Below are 21,568 nucleotides of genomic sequence, written 5' to 3' on the forward strand. Positions count from 1 at the left end.
TGCGAGTGTTTGATGCTCAAGAAGTTTCTTAAGCTAAAATGAAACTATCAGTCAAGGGCCATGTCTAAATTTTTTAATAAACAATTTATTTTTGCGATGCTTGAGTTCGAGAGTTAAAGATTCAACTGACTTTTCATAGAGCATACCGATAAACGATACAATAAACTTTTCGAAAATGAAGCAAACACAATTATGTTAAGCATCGGTTCAAAATTATTTAAACTTAGTTTTAGCGATTCAAGAAATGTTTTCACCGAAGTTTTCATTTCTAATGAGGAATTTGTTGTTAAAGTGAAATTCTGTGACTCCGCAAGTCGAGTGATAATTTTCCCCTTAGCAAAATTCCTCGACTTAAAAGTTATCGGTCGGCATTTGCAACATTCCAAGAGATTGTCGCGTCAAGTCTAGACACAATGTTCTCTCTCTGTTTGTGTCTGTTTCTCTGCATTCTCCCTCCCCCTCTCTTTGACAATGCTTGAGGCCCCTTTCGACCCTGACTGACTCAAGACGATTTCCTCTTGACACAGTTTTTTTCTCCCCCTAGACAGGCAAATATTACTGCTGCTGCTGATATTGTGGCCACATTTGATTTGCGCAAAAAGCAGGCAACAGACCTTTAATCTGTGTGCAACGCAATGTGGCAGGTAAATATCCGGGAAATTTCCGCGTAGATCGCGCATTATTACCTGAACAGGCAAAGGGAAGAGAGGAAGAGAGAGAGAGAGAGAAAAAGGGAAATGAGGTCGCTGCGCTAATTAGGACGTCAGCGTCGGCATCGCTCGCTATCTTTGTTATATTTTCGCGACAGCGCCGTCGACGCAGGCAGCGCAGTTTGCAAGTGCAGATGCAGCGGTCTTATAAACTAATGCGTATGAAGTTCAGCATTAGTTTTGCATTGGCCGCTTTTAGAGCAACAACGCAACGACGCGACAACGCTTCAAGAGCGAAACGAACAAAAAAAGAAGAGAGAAAACGAAACGAGAAAGAGAGACAGAGAGAGAGCGTGCGAGCCAGCGACAAGTGTAACGATAACACATAATCGATAACACACACACACACACACACTCAGAGAGACTGAGACGGGCAGCAGCTTGTGCCGATGAGAAACTTGCGTTTTCGCCAATTCGTTTTAGCTGGCAAAAATCGCTTTAGAATCCATCATGAGCTGGTTCAGAAAATCGTCGCGCGCAAATTCCGCGAACCTCCCGCACAACAGTCACAGCAATCCCGCGCTTCCCACCACCACCAACAACACCACCAACAACACCACCAACAACACATCGAATGGCATCGTCGTGGATCTATCGAAATCGCTGTGCAGCTTGGATGAGGAACGCATCGAACGTCTGGAGCCCGAGGAATTCTTTCACGATCCCGCCCATGTGCTGCACTACAAGGAGGAGGCGCTCTTCCTCAGCTTCATGGCCGAGTGGGAGATTGTCGAGCATCCGCAGCAGCACGACAACTTCTTCTCCGGCGACTTCGAAGAGGAGTTGCTCCAACAGCGCACACACAGCAGCCACAATCTGTTGCTGCTGCCCCCCACAACAACTGTGCCAGAGCTCGAGGAGAAGAAGCCAGGCAGCAAAAGCAAAATGGGAAGACGCAAGCGCAAGCTGCTTGAGCTGCTCTTTGTGGATAAAATACAGACGGGCTTACCGCTCCCGCTGACGAATGCACAGCACGAACAGGAGGAACACACGAGCAGCACGGTGCTCGGCAAGAAATCGAAATACGCCAGCAGCAGCCTCTCCAGCATGGGTTCGATTTCCACAACAACAACAACAACGACTACGACGGCCACCTGTCCGCAACAGGTGCTCAAAGACTGCCGCATCAATCGCAAGCAACTGAAGACTGAAGCACTCGCCGGCTCCATAATGGGCGCCATTGGGAAATGTCCCAATCCACGCACCGAGACAACAGATGTCACCACACAAACAACAACGAATGTGGATTTGTGCCATCCAAGCGATCGGAATACCTGTGATCATTATGATATCAAGCAATTCTTTCGTCTCGACGATCAGGGCAACATATTGCTCAACATGACGCACATTGTCGAGTGCCAGGCGCTCGGCATTTCACTGCAGGCGCAAAGTCAGCGTCTCTATCGCAGCTATCGGCGGAAGTGCGAGTGCGCCGATGAGCGACACTGCCACACGGGCCACGGCTGCTGTGCCCCCATGGTCTGTCTGTTTCAGCTGCTCTGTCAACTGCTATTCGGTAAGGAATTAATCACAGAAAAGGAAGGAAGGAAATACAAAAGTGATCTATCGACATTTACCATATGATTTCATAATCGAAAAAAGTTTTATATCTAGTCTAGTAGTTAGCTCTTTCTTTTCTGCGAACTGTATGACAATGATCTATCGGTGATCTCGTTTCTTTTCATGCCAACCAACACGATTATCTTCAGATCAGATCATGATTGCTCTTCTCTCAAAGATAGTAAAAGCAACATCTTCAGTGCAAGCATTAATGATCTTCAAGACAAGAAGAAAACGATCTTCAGTGCAATGATTTTTTAATGATCTTCAAGTAATGGAAAAAAAGCTCTTCAGTGAATCTCTTGCAATTCGATCGTTAAGAAAAGAAACAACGATCTTCAGCAGCTCTCTTGAAATTTTTTGTGATCTTCAACTGAAAAAGTAAAGAAAAATAATACGATCTTCAGCTACTCTTTTATAGTTGAAATGCATAGATGTTTAATAATGAATTTCTTCAGTGAATTTTGTAGTGATCTTCAACTTAAAAACCTTTAACGATCTTTAGCGCAATTGAAATGCAAAATCTGTTTGCTGATCTCTTTATCTTTCTCTAACTTTTTCTCTCGCTCTAGCTTTGTCGTAGTGATCTTGTTTCTCATTCAAATGCATATTTTATTCCTAATATCAGTTATCTCCTTCTTCTTAACTATCTTCGATTTTCACTCGATCTTCACAAATAACGCTATTCAACTCAGTCTTTTTCCTTAGTATTATTTATATACATATGTTTTTATATTTACTTATCATTTTCTCCTCATCTCCAACTCAGTTTTAAGTATATATACATATACATATTTACTTATAATTTTCTTCTCATCTTCATTTCAGGCCATCCCCGCAACAAGATGAACGTGCAAAGCATCGGACCGGGCGACTCGCTGCGCGCCTACACGCTGCAATTGGCTCAGGATCCGAGCTCGACATTCGCACGCAACATTGAGAACTTTATCAGCTGCACGAAGGAGTCGCGCGAGGCGGTGCCGCAGGTAATAATGCGCAACATGCGTCAGTTTATGAGCGGCATGAAGAACTATCTGGTCAAGCATGGCGAGGGCAAATTCCACGCCGAACTCGAATCGGCGCGTGCTCGCCTCAAGCCCGATGAGTTTCTCAATCTCGACACCATGCTCGAGACGGTGATGCATCAGCTGGTCGTGTTGCCGCTGCGCGAACATCTCTATGGCATCTTCGTCGACTATTACAAGCGCAGCGAGGACATTCAGCTCTTGGCGCAAAATGTGCGTTACGCTTGCGAGCGTGACGCCTCCGATTTTGGCATTCGTGCCACCGTGACGCCACCATCACAGACCGCCTTGCGTCTGATTGCCAATCTGCTGTGGCGTTTGCAGGAGGCCGAACTGCCGCTGGACAAGCTGGAGCTCTTCTTGTGCGTCATCTCGACGGTGTTCGATGCCACCGGTTGTCCGCGTGGCCAGCAGCTGGGCGCCGATGATTTTCTGCCCGTGCTCGTCTATGTGGTGGCCAAATGTGGCTTCGTTGGCGCCGAAATCGAGGCCGAGTTCATGTGGGGTCTGTTGCAGCCAACGCTGCTCAACGGCGAGCCAGGCTATTATCTGACGGCGCTCTGCAGTGCCGTCCAAGTGCTCAAGACATTCATGGCCTCCGAGGGCGAAAGCGGCAGCGGTTCACTCGATGTAAGTAATACTACATTTTATACCAGCTCACAATCGTTTAACCAAAATATTTTTCTTCTCCTTTGCAGTGGCGTTCCAGCTGTTTGCCCGCCTGCTCGAGTGTGCTGCGCGTCATCATACCCGACGAGTGCAACGGCTCGCTGCAGACACGCACGTTGCCCGTGCGTCCGCATACCACAACGCGCGAAGTGTGCCGGATAATCGCACACAAGGCGCGCATCACCAATCCCCAGGATTATGCGCTGTTCAAGCTCGTGGATGGCGAGGAGACGCTGCTCACGGATGCCGAGTGTCCGCAGGACGCACGATTGGCGGCCAAGGGCAAACACTGCATGTTGGCCTATAAACGCATCGATGCGAAGATCGCTTGGCCAACAGCCGCTCAGCCGGGCAGCCATTGAAGCACACACACACACACACACACACACACACATCTATGCTAGGACTATGCCACGCCTCCCCCTCCGCACACATCTTGCTCACTAACCAAGGCGAAAGGAAGCCAACCCAACAAGAAGAACACAAGCATATTTGATTAATAATTTATTATTATTACATTAAAATATACTTAGTAGACGATAAGTAAAGCTAATACATCTAATGTGTACTAAACAACAACAGTATTGAGTTAAGAGCGCCCCCAAAATAATACTAATCTATGTTCTTTTTTTTTTGTTCACTCAATCATCTTGTCAATCATCAAACCAATCATTCGAATCAAAAACAAAAAAAAACAAAAACAAAAACAAAAACCGAGCAAGCGTGTTTGTTCGACAAATCAAACTTTTTTTTTGCTAATAAATATACGATTAAAATATATTAAACATAAATTATATAACTAATGTATACATACACTTACATATATATAGTATGTATGTGTATATACCTACCCTATACAGTGGCGAGCAAAATTGAGTGCATGTTCAGAACTCAGACTTTCGTCACCCACAAAATCATAACCACACAAGATAATCCAAAAATTTTTTTTGTTTTATTTTGATTATTTAATTCTTAATAAATTTTAAGCAAAAACAATCATGAAAGAGATAAATTCGAGGAGATTTACAGTAAAAACGAAAAAAACCCGCATAAACTCAATTTTGCACGTTTCTAGAAGTTTTAATTATTAATATAATATTAATATTTTGTCCAAAGACCTTTATTTGTGATAACTTCCTGTACACGGTCAGGCATGCTCTCTACCAAATTTTCAATAATATCTTTGGGAATACGTCTCCATTCAGCTTCAACACGCTCCCAGAGGTTGCCCATATTTGATGGAGCTGCTTCGTATTGCCCGAGCCGTCTTTTCACGATTGACCAAAGATTTTCAATCGGATTGAGGTCGGGACTTTGTGCTGGCCATTCCATTAATTTAAAAGGTTGCTTTTCAATCCATCCCTTAACAATTTTGGCCGTGTGCTTCGGATCCCCATCTTGTTGAAAAACAATTTCCTTTTCGGGATAAGCACATTTCTCAATAAAATTGGGAAGATTGGTCTGTAAGACTTGTAGGTAGTCCTCCTTCCGCATAATACCTTCTATTAACTGTAGAGGGCCAACATGCCACCACGTGAAGCATCCCCAAACCATAATACTTCCACCACCATGTTTTACAGTTTGTTTTACATGGTGTCTTTGGATACGATCTCCGGGTCTACGCCAGCAATATTGCTTTCCGTCGGACTGAAAACGGTTAAATTTGGACTCGTCAGACCAGATAACACGTTTCCAATCATCCACAGTCCAATTTTTGTGTGCCCTTGCAAATTTCAATCGCGCTTTAACATTTTTAACGGATAATGCAGGTTTGTTTTTTTTCACACTTGCAATATACCCAATGTCTCGCAGCGCTCTTCTAGCTGTCCATTTGCTAACACTCTTGTTGATAGCCAAGGAAGCACCCTTTGGTGTTAGAAGCTTGTTCTTCCTCATTTCCGACATCATCAGTCGAGCATCTGACTCCTTCAATAATTTTTTGCGACCTGCGACTTGCGCTTTGGGAGTCACATTCCGCCTCTTTTGAACAGCGATTACCGCCGATTGGCTTATACCGAGCCTCTTCGAAATTACACGCGATGTACAACCATTCTCGGTCAGGCTAACTACATTATTTTCGATATCTTCAGATAATTTTCGCATTTTTATGCTAGCAAATTTTCAACAATTTATTTATGATTGCAAGCTAGTCTGAAGCACATTTAATCTGTGCTACGAACATCAAGAATAATAGAAAATCAAAAATAACGGTGAATCTTTCCGATTTGTGCTGATAAGAAGAGTAAGAAAGCGAAAATAGGCGAAAAAGTGCCTACGTGCAAAATTGAGTTTATGCGGGTTTTTTTCGTTTTTACTGTAAATCTCCTCGAATTTATCTCTTTCATGATTGTTTTTGCTTAAAATTTATTAAGAATTAAATAATCAAAATAAAACAAAAAAAATTTTTGGATTATCTTGTGTGGTTATGATTTTGTGGGTGACGAAAGTCTGAGTTCTGAACATACACTCAATTTTGCTCGCCACTGTATATACTATATATATACATATATATATATATATCGATATAAACGATACGTAGCGTTTAGAACGGGACAAGAGTTTTGCACAAGTTCACTTCCCCAGACTTTCTGATGTCTTCCCCTATAGCTACACATATGCATATATCTAAACACTGATGACTTCCCCTTAACAGATATCGGAAAAACATATATCTAATCAACCGTACTATAATCTAATCAATCAACAACAGACCAATTGCAAGCAACCACAAAACAATCGCAACTTTTATACAGAGAAAGCATTTTAAACTCACATACACACACACACACAAAACACATATACACATACACAACACACACTCACACTTACACCAAGGCATTTATTGCAATGTTTTTAATGGGAGGGTTATAACACATTTACATCTAACTTAATAATATTAACGTTTAACTTTAATATTTATATGTACAACTAAACAAACAACCAGCAGCTGCTATCAAAAAAATGTTGTTTTTTGTGTTTTTAATGTATACTTTGTAAAATATAGCAAACCACAAGGCAATTATTTAATTAATAATAATAATAAACAATAATAATGGAAACTTAAACAGAAATTTATTATTTTACTTGTGACAGAAGCTACTAAACGAAAAACAGCAGCAAGTTTAATTGCGTACATGAATCTTCTTCTTGTTATTGGCCCCTTGATTCAGCAGTGAACAGCTGAAAATTGCCAACTCTGCAAGAGAAATACCAGGCGAACAGAAATCAGCAGCAAGCAAACCTGGCTTATTTGTCATAACGCCATCTATTGCCCGGTGTTCGAACTACATTTTGATTTGGCGCCATCCATTGTCTGATGATAGAACTACATTTTGAATTTGCGCCATCTATCGGCCTATCTTGGAATTAAAGATTGTATTGGCACACCCTCAAAGTATGCTACAAGAAATTTAATATTTTTGCCGTGAGTTCCGCGTGCCAATTTCAAATTTTAAATTTGATAATTTTGTTTTGCAGATCTCTGACAAACCCTTAAGAATCTTGCTGGGACTTACCTTATTATCATCAGGACACATAAACCTATTGACACTCAAGAATTTTCAATATATTTATACAAAATTCACATGAATTTTTGCAAGGGATTAGTGCAGAAAAATGACCAAAAATATCATAAATCAACAGTATCTCTGTTATTTGAAGGACTATCACGATGTCCTTTGGCAAAAGGATTGCTCTTCTGAATACAAGAGGATTGATGTTCTTAAAAGGACGAAGGTCCTTGCAGGACCTGAGGTACAATGAGAACAACAGAGAAAAGCGTATATCTCGGTCATATCCTTTTTGATCCTTTTTGATCCTGTGTCAATCGAAGCGTATTCGTAAGGACTACTATCCTGCCGATTTTGATCCTGATAGTCCTTATGGTTCTCGAGTTATCCTGGAATTTATAATTTTCGTAATTTTCACATATCAAACGGAACTGAAAAATTACATTCGTTGGATGCCAATCGATAGAGTTGGTCCTTGTTATCCTGTCAATATATGTCCCTTGAAAATCCGACAGTATTTGGCCGAGATATGGCATGTTTTCGAAAAATGACCGACATTACATCCTTAAAGTATGCAACAAAAATTGAATATTGTTTGCTGTGGCCTTGGCGCGCCAATTTTAAATTTAAAATAAATAACGAATGTTGTTTGTCAACTTTATGTCGCCTTGAATAGCTAAAGTGTTCAAACAGCGAGTGAAATACCAGGTGAACATAAGTCAGCAGCAAGTGGAACCCCATGGAATTTAATTGCTCTAAGTGAGCTCAGATTGTTCTTGCTGGCCGCTTAAAGCTGCCGTGAACGGCTAAAAATTGCTAGCTCAACAACTGAAATACCAGGCGAACAGAAATCAGCAGCAAGCAAACCTTGCTCATGTGTAATAACGCCACCTATTGCCCGGTGCTCGAACTAAATTTTAAATTGGCGCCATCTCTTGCCTGATGATAGAACTACACTTTGAATTTTTGCCATCTATCGGCCCATCTTCGAATTAAAAATTGTATCGGCGCATCCTCAAAGTATGCTACAATAAATTTAATATTTTTGCGTGAATTACGCGCGCCAATTTAAAATTTAAAATTTTATAGTTTTATTTTGCAGATCTCTGCCAAACCCTTAAAATTCTTGCTGGGACTTATCTTACACATAAACCTATTGAAACTCAAGAATTTTCAATATATTTATATAAAATTCACATGACTTTTTACAAGGGTTTAGTGCAGAAAAATTACCAAAAATATCATAAATCAACAGTATCTCTGTTATTTGAAGGTCGATCAGGATGTCTTTTGGCAAAGGGATTGCTCTTCTGAATAAAATCTGATTGATGTACTTAAAAGGACGAAGGTCCTTACAGGACCTAAGATACAATGTTAACAGAGAAAAGCGTATATCTCGGTCATATCCTTTTTGATCCTTGTGAGTCCTGAGTCAATCGAAGCGTATTCGTAAGGACTATTATCCTGCCAATTTTAATCCGGATAGTCCTTGTGGTTCTCGAGTTATCCTGGAATTTATAATTTTCGTAATTTTCATATATCAAACGGTACTGAAAAATTACATTCCTTGGATGCCAATCGATAGAGTTGGTCCTTGTTATCCTGTTAATATATGTCCGTTGAAAATCCGACAGTATATGGCCGAGATATGACATGTTTTCGAAAAAGGAACGACATTACATCCTTAAAGTATGCAACGAAAATCGAATATTTTTTGTAGTGGCTTTGGCGCGTTAATTTGAAATTTGAAATTACTAACTATCCGACAGAAACTCAAATCCGTTGAAGTTTGAAAAAACTTAGCCACGTGGATGTTGTTCGCTACTTTATGTCGACATGAATGGCCAAAAAGTGTTCAATCAGCGAGTAAAATATCAGGCGAACATAAATCACAGCAAGCAGAAATGCAGCAAGTCACTTGCTTTCGGAATAGCGCCATCTACCGTTTGATGGACGATTTAAATTGGCTAACACTCAATGATTCAATAAACTCAAGTTTTCAAGCCGTGGCTCGAACGCGCCAATTTCAAATTTGAAGAAAAACGACTGAAAATTAATTCCGTTAAGGCTTAAAATAAAAATTGTGTTAAGATTTCAGAAAATCTATCGAGTCCTGACCATTTTAAGGACGATCGCCGTGTCTTTTGACACACCAACAGAAGAATATCCTTCAAACAATAATGTTACAAGGTCTATATCAGCCGCAACAATGAAAACTATTATGATTGTTGTTTTTCTTCTGTTTATTATGCTCAATTTTTGGTTTGACTTTGTGTATATATTTTTGTTACGCATGCGATTATATATTTTCATTTTGTTTTTCATTCATTTATATATTTTGTTGATGTTGGTTTTAATTTGTTTTCATTTGCATTTGCATTTCCATTTTGTTGCTTCATCGCTTTTGTTTTACTTATATAATTTCTATGCAATTTATTTAATAAATATGTTGTTGTTTTGTATGTATTTTTTTTTTTTTTTTTTTTTTATGTACTCATTAATGTTATGCATGTACATATACATACACATTCATATACATATACATATATGTATAAATAATTTACACAAAAAAAAAGTAAACAATTTTTATTCTTATATATGTTGTTTAAGTTGTGTTTTTTTTTTAATTATGCTTGCTTGCTTTTTTTTAAATTTAGCGCTTTTTTCATTGAGTTTTCTTTTCGTTTTTGCATTTCGCTTGGCTTTTTCGTGCTGATCCAAAGTTAGTGCTAAGGGGCCCATTGCTGGATGTGCCTTGGGCGGCTGAAGCTGTTCAATGTTATATTGTTATATATATATTTTTTCTTTTTTTTTGTCATTTTTAAATGTTTTTTTTAATTTATAATTTGTATTTATTTGTTGGTGGGCGTGGGCGTGGCCAGTGGCGCCCCGTCTACCGGATCAAAGCCAGACACAAAAAAAAACGCGGATGCAAATGCTGAAGTACATGAATTTGCCGTTTGTTTAATGTTTAACTATATTAAGCACATTGTTGTTGTTGTTGTTGTCAAGCGAGTATTTTACATAGAAATGCAATAATAGCATGTGTGTGTGTGTGTGTGTGTGTATGGCTATATTACTACACATTTATATATGTATTTATGTATTATGCATGTTATAGTTATAGTTATACATAGTTAGCATATATGTATGTATATATATATATATATAGATATATATAGAAATGTTAGCTTGACTTTCTCTAACTTTCTCCAGCTCTTTCACTTTCATTCTATCTCTATCTCTATCTCATTTCTATCAACGTGTTTAACGAGTAGTAGCACAATTTTTGGACGAAGATGGTTCTTGAAATCGAAGCGTCTAATGTCTATATAGGTGTGAGTATCTCTCTGTCTGTCCGTCTGTCTCTAAGTGTGTGTGTGTGTGTGTTTTCTAGTAAGCATACTTAACCAAGTGACGAAACTGAAGCAGAAACTTTTGGAAACTTTTGGTTAATACTTAGGCGCTGCTCGAAAATTTACATAGTACATAAACAAATACTTAAGAGTTAAGTTTACAGCAATGCAATTGAGTGTTACATTTGCTATTCTAAATTTGGTAAAGCTGCTGACGACGAACTTTATTACAATTTGCTTTCTCTCTCTTTTTATATGGATAAGCAGAACACATACATACATACATATATAGTACATTTATTGTATGTAGGATTATAAACATAAGCAATGCCTTTGACTTTTGAGTTGACGTTTCAACTTTTTGTTATTTCGGTTTAAGTTTTTCGTTACTTGTTTTCGGTTACTTGTTGTGCAAGTTTAGTTCTTTACATGTTTCTGTTTACATACAATATATATGTTAGGTAGTGTATATATATATATATATGTATATATAGGCATATATGGTATATTTATATATGGGATGGATTAGGAGGCATTGCAACTGTAACTATCTTTAGTATTCTCTAGGCTTCTCTCCTTCTCTCTTATCTCTTTCTGTGTGTCTCGCAACTCGACTAAGCTAAGGACGTTTTCGCAAAAAGGTCATCGTAATAGCTATCAAGATATACATATAAATTCATATTTATATATAAATGAATGACTCGCTTTAGTTACCCGCTCTGAACCCAGGCAGACGCCCCCACCTCTGCCTCTCTCTCTCTCTTTCTCGTTCACTTTCTATCTCTTTCTGTATCTCCATTACCACCATTATTAATCTATTAGTTTTCTAAGCTTTTTCTTTGCTTGCTTGCAGAAAGGGGTGCAAATCTCTCTCTGTATTTATATCTATATTCTAAATATATTTCTTTTTTTTCTTTTTTGGTATTTTTTCTTTGGAACAAAAGGTTTACGCTGTTTATTTGTCATCTGATTCTGCCCGATTCTTCCCTTCGCTATAGTCTAGTCTTACAAAAAAACCTGAATACGAAATCAAGTGGAGAATTCAACGCAATCGATAGTTAAATTATGTATATAACTATTTCTATATATATGCTTGTATATATAGTAGAAGTATATCGGCTAAAGCTATACACATACATATATACATATATATATATATATATATATACTCGTACTATCTCAATACATTTAAACTTGTTTCGTTTCGAGTGTGTTTTGTTAACAATAATGCTGACTAAATTGCACGCGCGCGCTCTCCCTCTCTTTCTCTCTGTATAGCTGTCACTCTCTATCGCTATCGCAATTGCTATCTCTCCTTCTTGATGAATCGTTTAACATGACGCTTAGATATAAATGGGATTCTCCTGGCCAGTCAACAGGCGAAACATCGAAGTGGGCATCGTCTTCATCAGAATCTGAAATAGAAATAAGATTAATGAATAACTGAAATAAATAATGAATGCATTCACTGTACCTCGCCCACTGATGTGGCCAGCAAATTGACGATCTTCTCATGCGGCACTGCCACCACGCTCTGGTTGTTGATCTCAATGATGCGATGCCCCACTCGAACGCCTCCTCGCTCCGCGATGCCGCCGCGCAGCAGACTGCAAATCTGTGAAAAGAGTATGAAAATGATGTTACATGACAATCTTGCCTCTAGAATAACTTTAAAATAGTTTCTCATTCTTTCAGAGTGTAAACGTAATAATCGACTTTTTTAACTTTAGGATAACTCATAAAATATTCGTTTTCAACATAAACTGTCATTTAAATGACATGGAAATTTAACAGACTTTGTTCCATAATGTAAAAATCATAGTTATAGCTTAGTATTTGACTGTAAGGTTATTTTGCTGCTCGATAAACCGAGTCGAACTGCTCTTTCCTGCTGTTGATTGCATCATCATCATCAACATCATAATAACATGTTGCACTTGGTTGCCCGAAAAAGTATGCTACGCTTTTTTGTGTAGACGTAAATTGGGAAACTTCAACAGCAAGAAGGAGCAAGAACACTTTACGATACGACAACGATACAAAACAATGTTAAATGAAATTGGGGAATCGGAAGACAAGATCGAACACACTTACCACGCCATTTTGGACGCTGAAACCGAGCTGATATTTGGTCTCGGGTCGCTTGATCTTCACCTCGACGACGGGAGCACAGGGGACGACAGTGAACTTGACCACCGTCTGGTTCTTGGTGTTCTTGATGTATGTCTGGCAGGTGGAGAGCGGCAATCCGACCAAACTGAGGCCATTGATCGCAATCAACTGATCACCGATATTCAGCTGACCGCATCGGGCCGCAGCACCGGAGCTCATTAGGTTCGCAATAACAACGGTGGGCAGCATCGAGCCCCAGCCGCTCTCGACAATGACAACGCCAAGAATTTCGCCCTTGGATTTGGGTACAACGACCTCCTTTTGCAGTTCCTTTTTGGCAAAGATCTCGAGTTCGTCGCCAAAGATCTCTTGGCTGTTGAGCACCTCCTGATAGTCCATCTCCTTGACAAATCGATGATCCTCGATGCCATTCGCCTTGAGGAACTCCATGTACGCCACCTGAAACGCTTGGCCAATTGATTGGGCAATGAACTGCGCCTCATCGCTCTCGAACACGTGACAGATCATCTTGGGCGTGCGATTCGGCTTGGGGGCATCATCGATGTCCTGGGGCACGAAGCGACGGCGGGCCATCAGCACAACGAGATCACCAATGTCCGCTATGTAGGATATGGTGCGCAGTGCATGATCCATCATGATCTCCTTCAGATCCGTATTCAGCACCATAATCTTCTCCGTCGAAATGAAGAGATCCACTTCGGTGCTGGGCTGAACATCGCCATCGGGTGCCTGCAAGATCAATCGAATTTTTGTCATAATCTGTTTGCGATCGGTTTCATTGCTTCGTCTACACATGCGCAACTAATCGATTACAGTATTCGTTATATATATTTTTATTGATCTGATTTAAGCCTCGCATAAGGAAAAAACCGAAACCAACTGAAGAAACTTAAAGAGAATAACAATTTTGAACTGAATTCAATTCAAATCGAGAGGATTTTTTTTTGGAATTTTGTTGTGGTTTGATTGCTACTTACCAGCGCCTATCGTTTTAGCCAATTGAGTGGTATATCGTTTATCGATTATCGATAAGTGGTAAGTGTGTGTTGTTGTTTATTTTGCATGGCGATACGTGGATTCGATTGCGTTTCGTTACACGGTTACGTTACGTTTTACGGATACGATTACGGAATACGTTTACGAATACGTTACGGATTACGGATACGGCAAATCATGGCAACAAATTGAGATGCATGTGGAAAAAGAAAATCAAACAAATAAACGAGATTATATAATCAAAAATCGCATGAGTTTTTTTTTTTCATTTGTGTCTGCTTCTTGTTTATCTTTTTGTGTGTGACGAATTTAAAGAATTACATTTGATTACTTTACAATTTAAATCTTTTATGAATAGCGTAAGAATTTCTCTTTGTCAATTGAAGTTTTAATTATATTCAGTTTTAATGTTTTATATTTTGTTTTATTTTTACTATATATCCAAATCATTTGTGTTCAGCATTTCTTTTGCAAAATTCGTAATTCAATTAATTATTTAAATGTCAGAGACTAGTCAATTGAAATGGCAATTTATTTGAACTGAAGTTGACACTCACACAATTGCAAAAGTGAAATTCATTTATCAACATTTCATTTCATTGAATATATAGAAATTTGGAGCTAAATTTATAAAAATGCAAATTGAACTCTTTTTACTGATTGGTAAATTGAAACAAGTCTTTAATCTTTGGATTGACTAAAGTTTAAGTTGGAAGTTAGGAAATGCATTGAAGAGTCATTAAAGCTTGCATCAATAATTAATGAAAGAATAGACTTATAAATTGAGCTGACATCGCACAGTTAAAAAAATTTCATTTCAATTGTTTGTTAAACCAGTTATAAATTGCAAGCAAATTCAAGGTTGACGTAAATAATTGAAGCACGATTTGCAGCACGAATTGCTTCACATTTTGTTGAGCCCAAGCGGCTGGCTGGCGGACGTGTTGTGTTTTGATTGAAATGGATTTGCAGGATATAACAACTACAAATTAAATATTGTATATATGTATATAGAATGTTCAAATGTTGTTGAAGCTATTTAAAGATGGTTAAAGGTTAAAGGGGGGATGTGCGGGGGCGGGTAGATGGAAGAATTGTGCAACAACTTCACCTTGATCCGAGACACCGCCTCCTCGGCCTGCATCATGCGTGTCGATTTGGTGGGTTGACCCTCGCAGACCAGCTGCGTGGAGCCCAAGTATTTGGCCCGAAATAGAACGCCCTCGATGAGCACTGCGCCGCCTATTCGATGTCGATGTTGATGTCGTTGTAGTTTTGGTTGTTGTTCGAGAGAGAGAAAATCGATTAGTAAGTACGCAAGTGTTGTGAATAATTTGTGAGTGTATTCGTTTCTTTTTGGTGGCCACTAAATACGTTTTGTTGTGTTGTCGTTTGCATCGCTAGACGTGGTCACAAGTTCAAGGTGCAAGCGAGCTTACAATCTACTCTACAGCTAAGATACCCTAGCAAATGTACAATTGACAACGGGTATATTGACATTCATGTTAACCAAAGTACAAATTTATTAATGATAATTCGCCTTGAACTTGTGTCAACGTTGCGAAGTTGTGTTAGTTTTTAGTTAGTTTTGTGAATTGTATGTGTGGTGTATTATTGTTAGAGTTTGTTACTTAGTTGGTACTACATATATATTGGAATGGTATCTTACAAAGTATTTTTGTATACACACACACAGACACAGTAAAATGAACGAACGAACGAACGGAGAAACGGAGGAACGAACGATGCATGCAATAAACGTAAATTTTGGCAATAAAATATACGAAAAATATATATATATATAGAAAAAACTTAGTCATATTGTATATATAAAGATAAAGATATATAGAGTTTTATACGGTTAGCAAATTTCTTCACAATTATCATTTACGAATATATACCCTGCATATTACAGTCAATACTAGATTCAATCATAACAAAAAAACAACCTTGCAGAAAGGAATTTCTATCTGAAATCTGGTTTAGTTAATTCTCAATTCGGAGAATGTGCTTAGCTTAATTATGGAGCTAGCTTAAATAAATGTCTGGAATTTGGTGACAAATTACCAATAAAATTCCTACTTCGAGTTTCACATAAAACCGTTAAAAATATTTGAGTTAAAGGACAATTTTAACATTAGGATGACTTTAAAAATAATTTGTCAACTTAATAAAGACATTAGATATTCATAAGCGAAATGAAAATATTCGGAATGCTACTAAATTTAAGCAGACTTTGTTTCCGAATATAAACATAACAGACGACCGACTATTTCAACTTTAGGATATACATATGTAAAAAATAGTATCTCATTAGATATTCATTTTTCACAAAAACTGTCATTCAAATGACATGGAAATTAAACAGACTTTGTTTCAGAATGTAACCGTTATAGTTATAGCTTAGTATTTGACTGCAAGGTTATTTTGCTGCTCGATAAACCGAGTCGAACTGCTCTTTCGTGCTGTTGATTGCATCATCGTCATCATCATCAACAACATAAAAACATGTTGCACTTGGTTGCCCGAAAAAGTATGCTATTTTTTTTTTGTGTAGACGGAAATTGGAAAAGCTGCAACAGCAAGAAGGAGCAAGAACACTTTACGATACGATAACGATACAATTATACAGTTATATACGATATATATAATATACATATGTATTGGCACTAAAATTGCAACAATTGATCGAAGGATAAACCCAAGGCATTTACCTTCTTTGCTCTTACTCTTTTTCACTTTTTTCTCGCCGCTGTTGCTGTTGCTGCCCGCGCCGCTGCCGCTGCTGCCATTGTTGCTGCCAACTGCGAGGCCATTGTTGTTGTTGTTGCTATTGTTGCTGCCAGTCGTGTTGCTGTTGCTGTTGCCATTGACATTGCCATTGCTGCTGCTGTTGTTGCTGTTGCCGTTGTTATTACTGTTGCCAATTGCATTTGCATTGGCCACCGAACCAACTGCTCCACCATTAAGGCTGCCATTTTCAACGTCAAGCTTGATGACACTGGGCACCGAACGCTCAGAGCCGCCACCATTGTTTGGACTGCCCAGCGAAGGCAACGTGCCAGCGGCAACCACAGCGGAGGCAACAACATCGGCCGCCGTTGCTGCCGACATGCCGCAAATGTCGTGCCCCAAACTGGGCGCCTTTGTCGGCGACTTGGTGTCGCTGTGCTCCTCCTCCGACGAGCTGTGCGAGCGACTGCGCTGCACACTGCCAACCAGATCGAGCAGCTTGCTGGCATTCGACGCAGCTGCAGCTGCAGCCGCTGCGGCACTGTGGCTGGCCGAGCTCTTGGGCGGTATCGGTGGCGGCAGTTCGGGCGTCGAGCTGAGCAGCGCATTGTAGCCGTTGCGTGTCTTGGTGCTGGGCAGCTGTTGCTGCTTCGGCGAGATCTTCGAGAGCAGCGATGTGCGGGGCTTGCGCTCCCAGCTCTTGTTCTCATCGTAGTAGCCCTGATCGTCGAGTCGCTGATGGCCCAGCAATCGATCCGTCTCGAGATCTGTGTCCACATCCTCCTCGTCGGCGCTGTGGTTCTTCGAGTGGTTGTCGGAGCTCGATTCGAGCAGCGCTTTACCAGCGCCGCCATCCAAATGCCGCGACAGCCAAACGGGCGAGTTCATCACTGGCGACGGCGAGCGTTGCGTCGTCGTCTGCATGTTGCTGCGCTCTGGAATCGGCGGTGGGGCACCACCGCCTGTTGTGGTTGCTGCCGCCGCTACTGCTGCTGCTGTCGCAATGCCGTTGCTGCTGCTGCAGTTGCTGCCCGCACTGCGCGGCTTGCCAACGCCCAGACAGGAGGCGGTGGGCGAGCTGCGTTGCATGCTCGCTGGTTGCAGCGATGGCGTGTGCTTGCCTGGCCCCTGGCTCGTCGTCTGCAGCAGATCCACGTCCGCACTGCAGTTGGGCTTGCGATGTGGCGCCGGCGCCGGCGGGGGAGGCGTCATCTGCACCATGTCCGGTCGATGGAAAACGCCTGTAAAGCGTGAAGAGATTGCGAAATTAGTAAGCTTTTCGATTTGACTTAGATCTATTTATATTTTATATTTAGCACAACATTAACTGCAACTGCGCCGTATTCATAATAAATGTATATATATATAATATATTAATATTTAAACACTTTCACTTTTTATAAATCATAAATTACATAGTTTGCAGTGTTGCCATATAACGTATTTATAATTGTGTTGTTGCTGTTAAGTCCTTCTCTATTAAGTGGCTTACAGCCTAGACTCCCTGTCGCTGTTAACTCATTTGGCTCTGTTGACATTCAGACGATATTGGCGCGCCTGTGCTGTTATTACTCATGTACTGCGGCTGCACATGCGCTGTTAACTCGTTTGGCGCTGTTATTGCACATGCGCTAGCAGAGCTTTCGCAAGAAAATACCAGGGATACTAGTATGTATATTAAGCAGTAAACGTTTTCTACCCTACATGTGTAATAGATTTACATAAATATGTAATATATACATATGTAATTTAAATAAATTTCAAATACAGTAGAATCCGGTTATAGCGACTTTCAAGGGACCGTCGTTATATCCGGAACACCTACAAACCAAAAGTTGAAAAATAAAATTTTGTTTATTTTATGGTTGACATAGGTTTTTAAAATGCAACTAATTAATGTTTTAATCAATTTAATTTGTATGGGGACCCACCAAGTCATCGAATTTTCGTCTCAAAAACCGGACGGACGCTATAAGCGGCGTCGTTATAACCGGATTCTACTGTACTTCAGTTTTCATTCAATCACTACATTCTTCTCTTTATCGCTTCAAACTTTTCTCTGCTCCATCAATTATCTCATATTATGGCAACACCTTTTGCCATTCACTATGTATTGCGTGCTTTGATCTTCTGCTTTCCCTTTTGCCATTCACCGTGTCTTACACAATTCTCACTTTATCCTATTTCTATGCTTCGATCTTCTGTTTTCCTCATATTAACTTAAAGTAGTTTATGCACTTACTTATTGAGTAGAGCGAATCCAACTCCGGATCAATGTTCTTGAACACTTTGCTGTTGCTGTTGCTCTGGCTGCTGGGGCTCTGTCCGAGCAGCTCTCGCTGCTGTGGCAGCTGTGGCAATTGCTGCTGCTGTTGATGCGATTGCTGCTTAAGGAGCCCGTTGCTGGGGCTCGTGTGGCTGAGCTGATGGCCACCGAGACCAAGACTGAGACCGTTGCTGTCCGTGGTGGAGGCGGTCAGGTTGTGCATGCTGTTCAAGCTGTTGTTGGTCGAGATGCGTTTCATATCCATTAGCATGGAGATGCCGCCGCTGCCGCCAATGCTGGTGCTGGCTGCGCTTAGACTGCTCTGTCCCTGACCCAAGACCTGACCTTGTCCGCCGGACTGAGCCATCGATTGACCCTGATGCTGCTGTTGTTGCTGTTGAGCGACTTGGGCCAGCTGCTGTTGCAGGTTCTTGTTGTTATTGTTGTTGTTCTCAGTGTCGCTTGTGTGGCCCGAGGAGAGGCCATCCTCCAGCACAGGCATCGCCGAGGCGTAGTACTTGGCATAGTTCGAGCAGGACGTCGACACGCCGCCATTCATCTCGCCCGACAGGCCTGCAACATAGACAATGATTAATCAATCAATCCAACATTTGTATATCTCATGCTGTACTCACTGTCCAGATCGCCACAGTTGGAATCGTAGTCGGTGGTCTCCGGCGAGTAGCGATAGTTGTGGCCCCCCGTAATGCCGCCCCCAACACTTTGGCCCACACTCTGGCCGATGCCGCTGCCGCTGCCAGTGCTCAGCAGCTGATTGTGATTGAGCCCGTCCTGATCGCCATCACGTTCGCCGCTGCTGCGACTGGCCGAGTCCAGAAAGAAGTCAAAGTCCCGCATCAACGGACTGCCACTGTAGTGGCGCGGCAGCTGCGCCGGCCTGGATTGCAGCTGTGCCTGCAGCTGCAGCTGTGTCTGTGGTTGGGACTGTGACTGTGGTTGCGTATACGCCCCGTACACATGCCTCTCCGAGGCGGACGTCTGTTGCTGCTGCAGTTGTTGCTGCTGCTGCTGCTGTTGCTGCTGCTGCTGGCGATAGTCGTGCTCGACGCGTTCGTCCTCATCGTCGACCTCGTCGTTCTCATCATCCTCATCCTCCTCTTCCTCGTCCAGTTCCTCCTCGTCGCGTTCAAAGTTGCTGTGGAACTCGTACTGTATATCCTGGCAGGAGTAGAGGTAAACAAAATGTGTGTTCAGTGACTGCCGCAGGGTTTGCAAGTGGGGAATTATTATTAAGTAGTGATGGGTAAGTTTTCAACTCTTTTATACAAGGTTTTCCCTTTACTATTTTATATTAAATTTTTGGAAAAATTCAAAATTCAATTTCTGCATTCCTAACATGACACTGTTGTTTGACATAGCATGTGCGATTCTGTAATAATCTAAACATAATATTTCTAATATGATATATGTAAGTATACCGAACAAATTCTAAAATATACTACGAGTAAACGCTATATTTTCTATAGCAAACGATTTAATCTGACCAAATAAATACTTTAATTTTAAATGTTTGTTAAATTGCTGTTTTTCTGATTTGCCTTTAAAAAACAGTTGGCAACACTTTCTCGCTTTCTAACCCCTCTCCACCAAACTCTTTTCTCTCCCAACCCATTTGCTTGGCTTATGACACTTTCAGTGCTCGCATAATTTCAGTTCCATTTCCTTTATTTTTCCCAACGCATTCCATTCCATTAGCCGCCCTCAGCGTTGGTTAACCGACGCAACCTAAGTTAAGCTGGTCACACTGTGTTCACAATGCTGCAGGGCAAAATGCTAGCACCAACACCAACACCAACACCAACACCAACTTCAACACTAGCTTAGCGTGTTACCCTTTTCACAGTGGAGTCCCAGCCTCCGTTCCTCTCTACCTCCCTTCCTCCCTTCCTTCCCTCACTCGCTTAGCAATCGCTACCCGGTCTAGTGCCCTAGTGCACTTACAATGCTGTCAACATCGCTGCCATTCTCCATAATGGGCTGCTCGTCGTTCGAGGGGCACTTGAAGAACTCCTCCAGCACTTTGCGCGTCTCTGAGAACTCATAGAGGTAATCAAAGGTCGAGGATTTGGTGTGCAGGCTCAATGGCATTGCATTGATACCCGCACTCGGTCCTGTGCCACCAATTGTTGTTGTCGTTGAGCTGCCAGCAAATGTTGCTGCTGTTGTTGCTGCGACAGCTGCTGTTGCTGCTGCTGCCGCTGCCGTTGGTGCTGCGATTGCTGTCACTGGCGGAGGCGTAACTGCCGTACAGCTCGTCAACTCATTGGGCGTGGCGGTGATGGGCGCCTCGGGCGTGGTCAGGTCGGATATGGTGCCAATTTCAGAGACATCATTGCTCGTGTCCTCCGCATTGTTATCGCTGCTCAGTGGCTTGTTATGGTTGTTATTATTATTATTGTTGTTGTTATTGCTATGATTGCTGCTGTTGTTGTAGGGCTGCTGCTGCTGCTGTTGCAATTGCTGCTGCAGCTGTTGAGGCAACAATTGCTGCTGCTGCTGCTGCGGTTGTTGCATCGCTTGCGGTTGCCCGGTTGGCGGTGAGCTGCTGCGTAGCTCACGTGGTGGCGATATTATGCGCTGCAAGTGGAAT

At 41.2% G+C, this 21,568-nt stretch overlaps 2 protein-coding genes across 8 annotated transcripts in view; one reads left to right on the forward strand and one right to left on the reverse strand.

Moving 5' to 3' along the window:
* Positions 1 to 4,755, forward strand: part of LOC133849417 (protein sprint) — a 137,678-nt gene extending 132,923 nt beyond the window's left edge. For 6 of the 7 annotated variants that reach the window (XM_062285477.1, XM_062285478.1, XM_062285479.1 and 3 more), the window contains 2 exons: positions 3,099 to 3,925; positions 3,994 to 4,755. In XM_062285477.1, the coding sequence (XP_062141461.1) occupies positions 3,099 to 3,925; positions 3,994 to 4,326 (1,160 nt within the window). In that variant the 3' untranslated portion in view covers positions 4,327 to 4,755. Of the gene's footprint in view, positions 1 to 946; positions 2,227 to 3,098; positions 3,926 to 3,993 lie in introns of those variants that run through there. The other variant, XM_062285483.1, reaches the window with a different exon arrangement.
* A 5,150-nt stretch (positions 4,756 to 9,905) lies between these two features.
* LOC133847443 (uncharacterized) overlaps positions 9,906 to 21,568 on the reverse strand; it is a 109,118-nt gene continuing 97,455 nt past the window's right edge. The window contains 8 exon segments of the mRNA XM_062282482.1: positions 9,906 to 12,244; positions 12,304 to 12,444; positions 12,924 to 13,691; positions 15,070 to 15,200; positions 16,688 to 17,932; positions 18,934 to 19,530; positions 19,593 to 20,136; positions 20,920 to 21,555. Coding sequence (XP_062138466.1) covers positions 12,173 to 12,244; positions 12,304 to 12,444; positions 12,924 to 13,691; positions 15,070 to 15,200; positions 16,688 to 17,932; positions 18,934 to 19,530; positions 19,593 to 20,136; positions 20,920 to 21,555 — 4,134 coding nt within the window. The 3' untranslated portion in view covers positions 9,906 to 12,172.

This window comes from Drosophila sulfurigaster, chromosome X, assembly GCF_023558435.1.
Source record: "Drosophila sulfurigaster albostrigata strain 15112-1811.04 chromosome X, ASM2355843v2, whole genome shotgun sequence".
Taxonomy (NCBI): Eukaryota; Metazoa; Arthropoda; class Insecta; order Diptera; family Drosophilidae; genus Drosophila; species Drosophila sulfurigaster.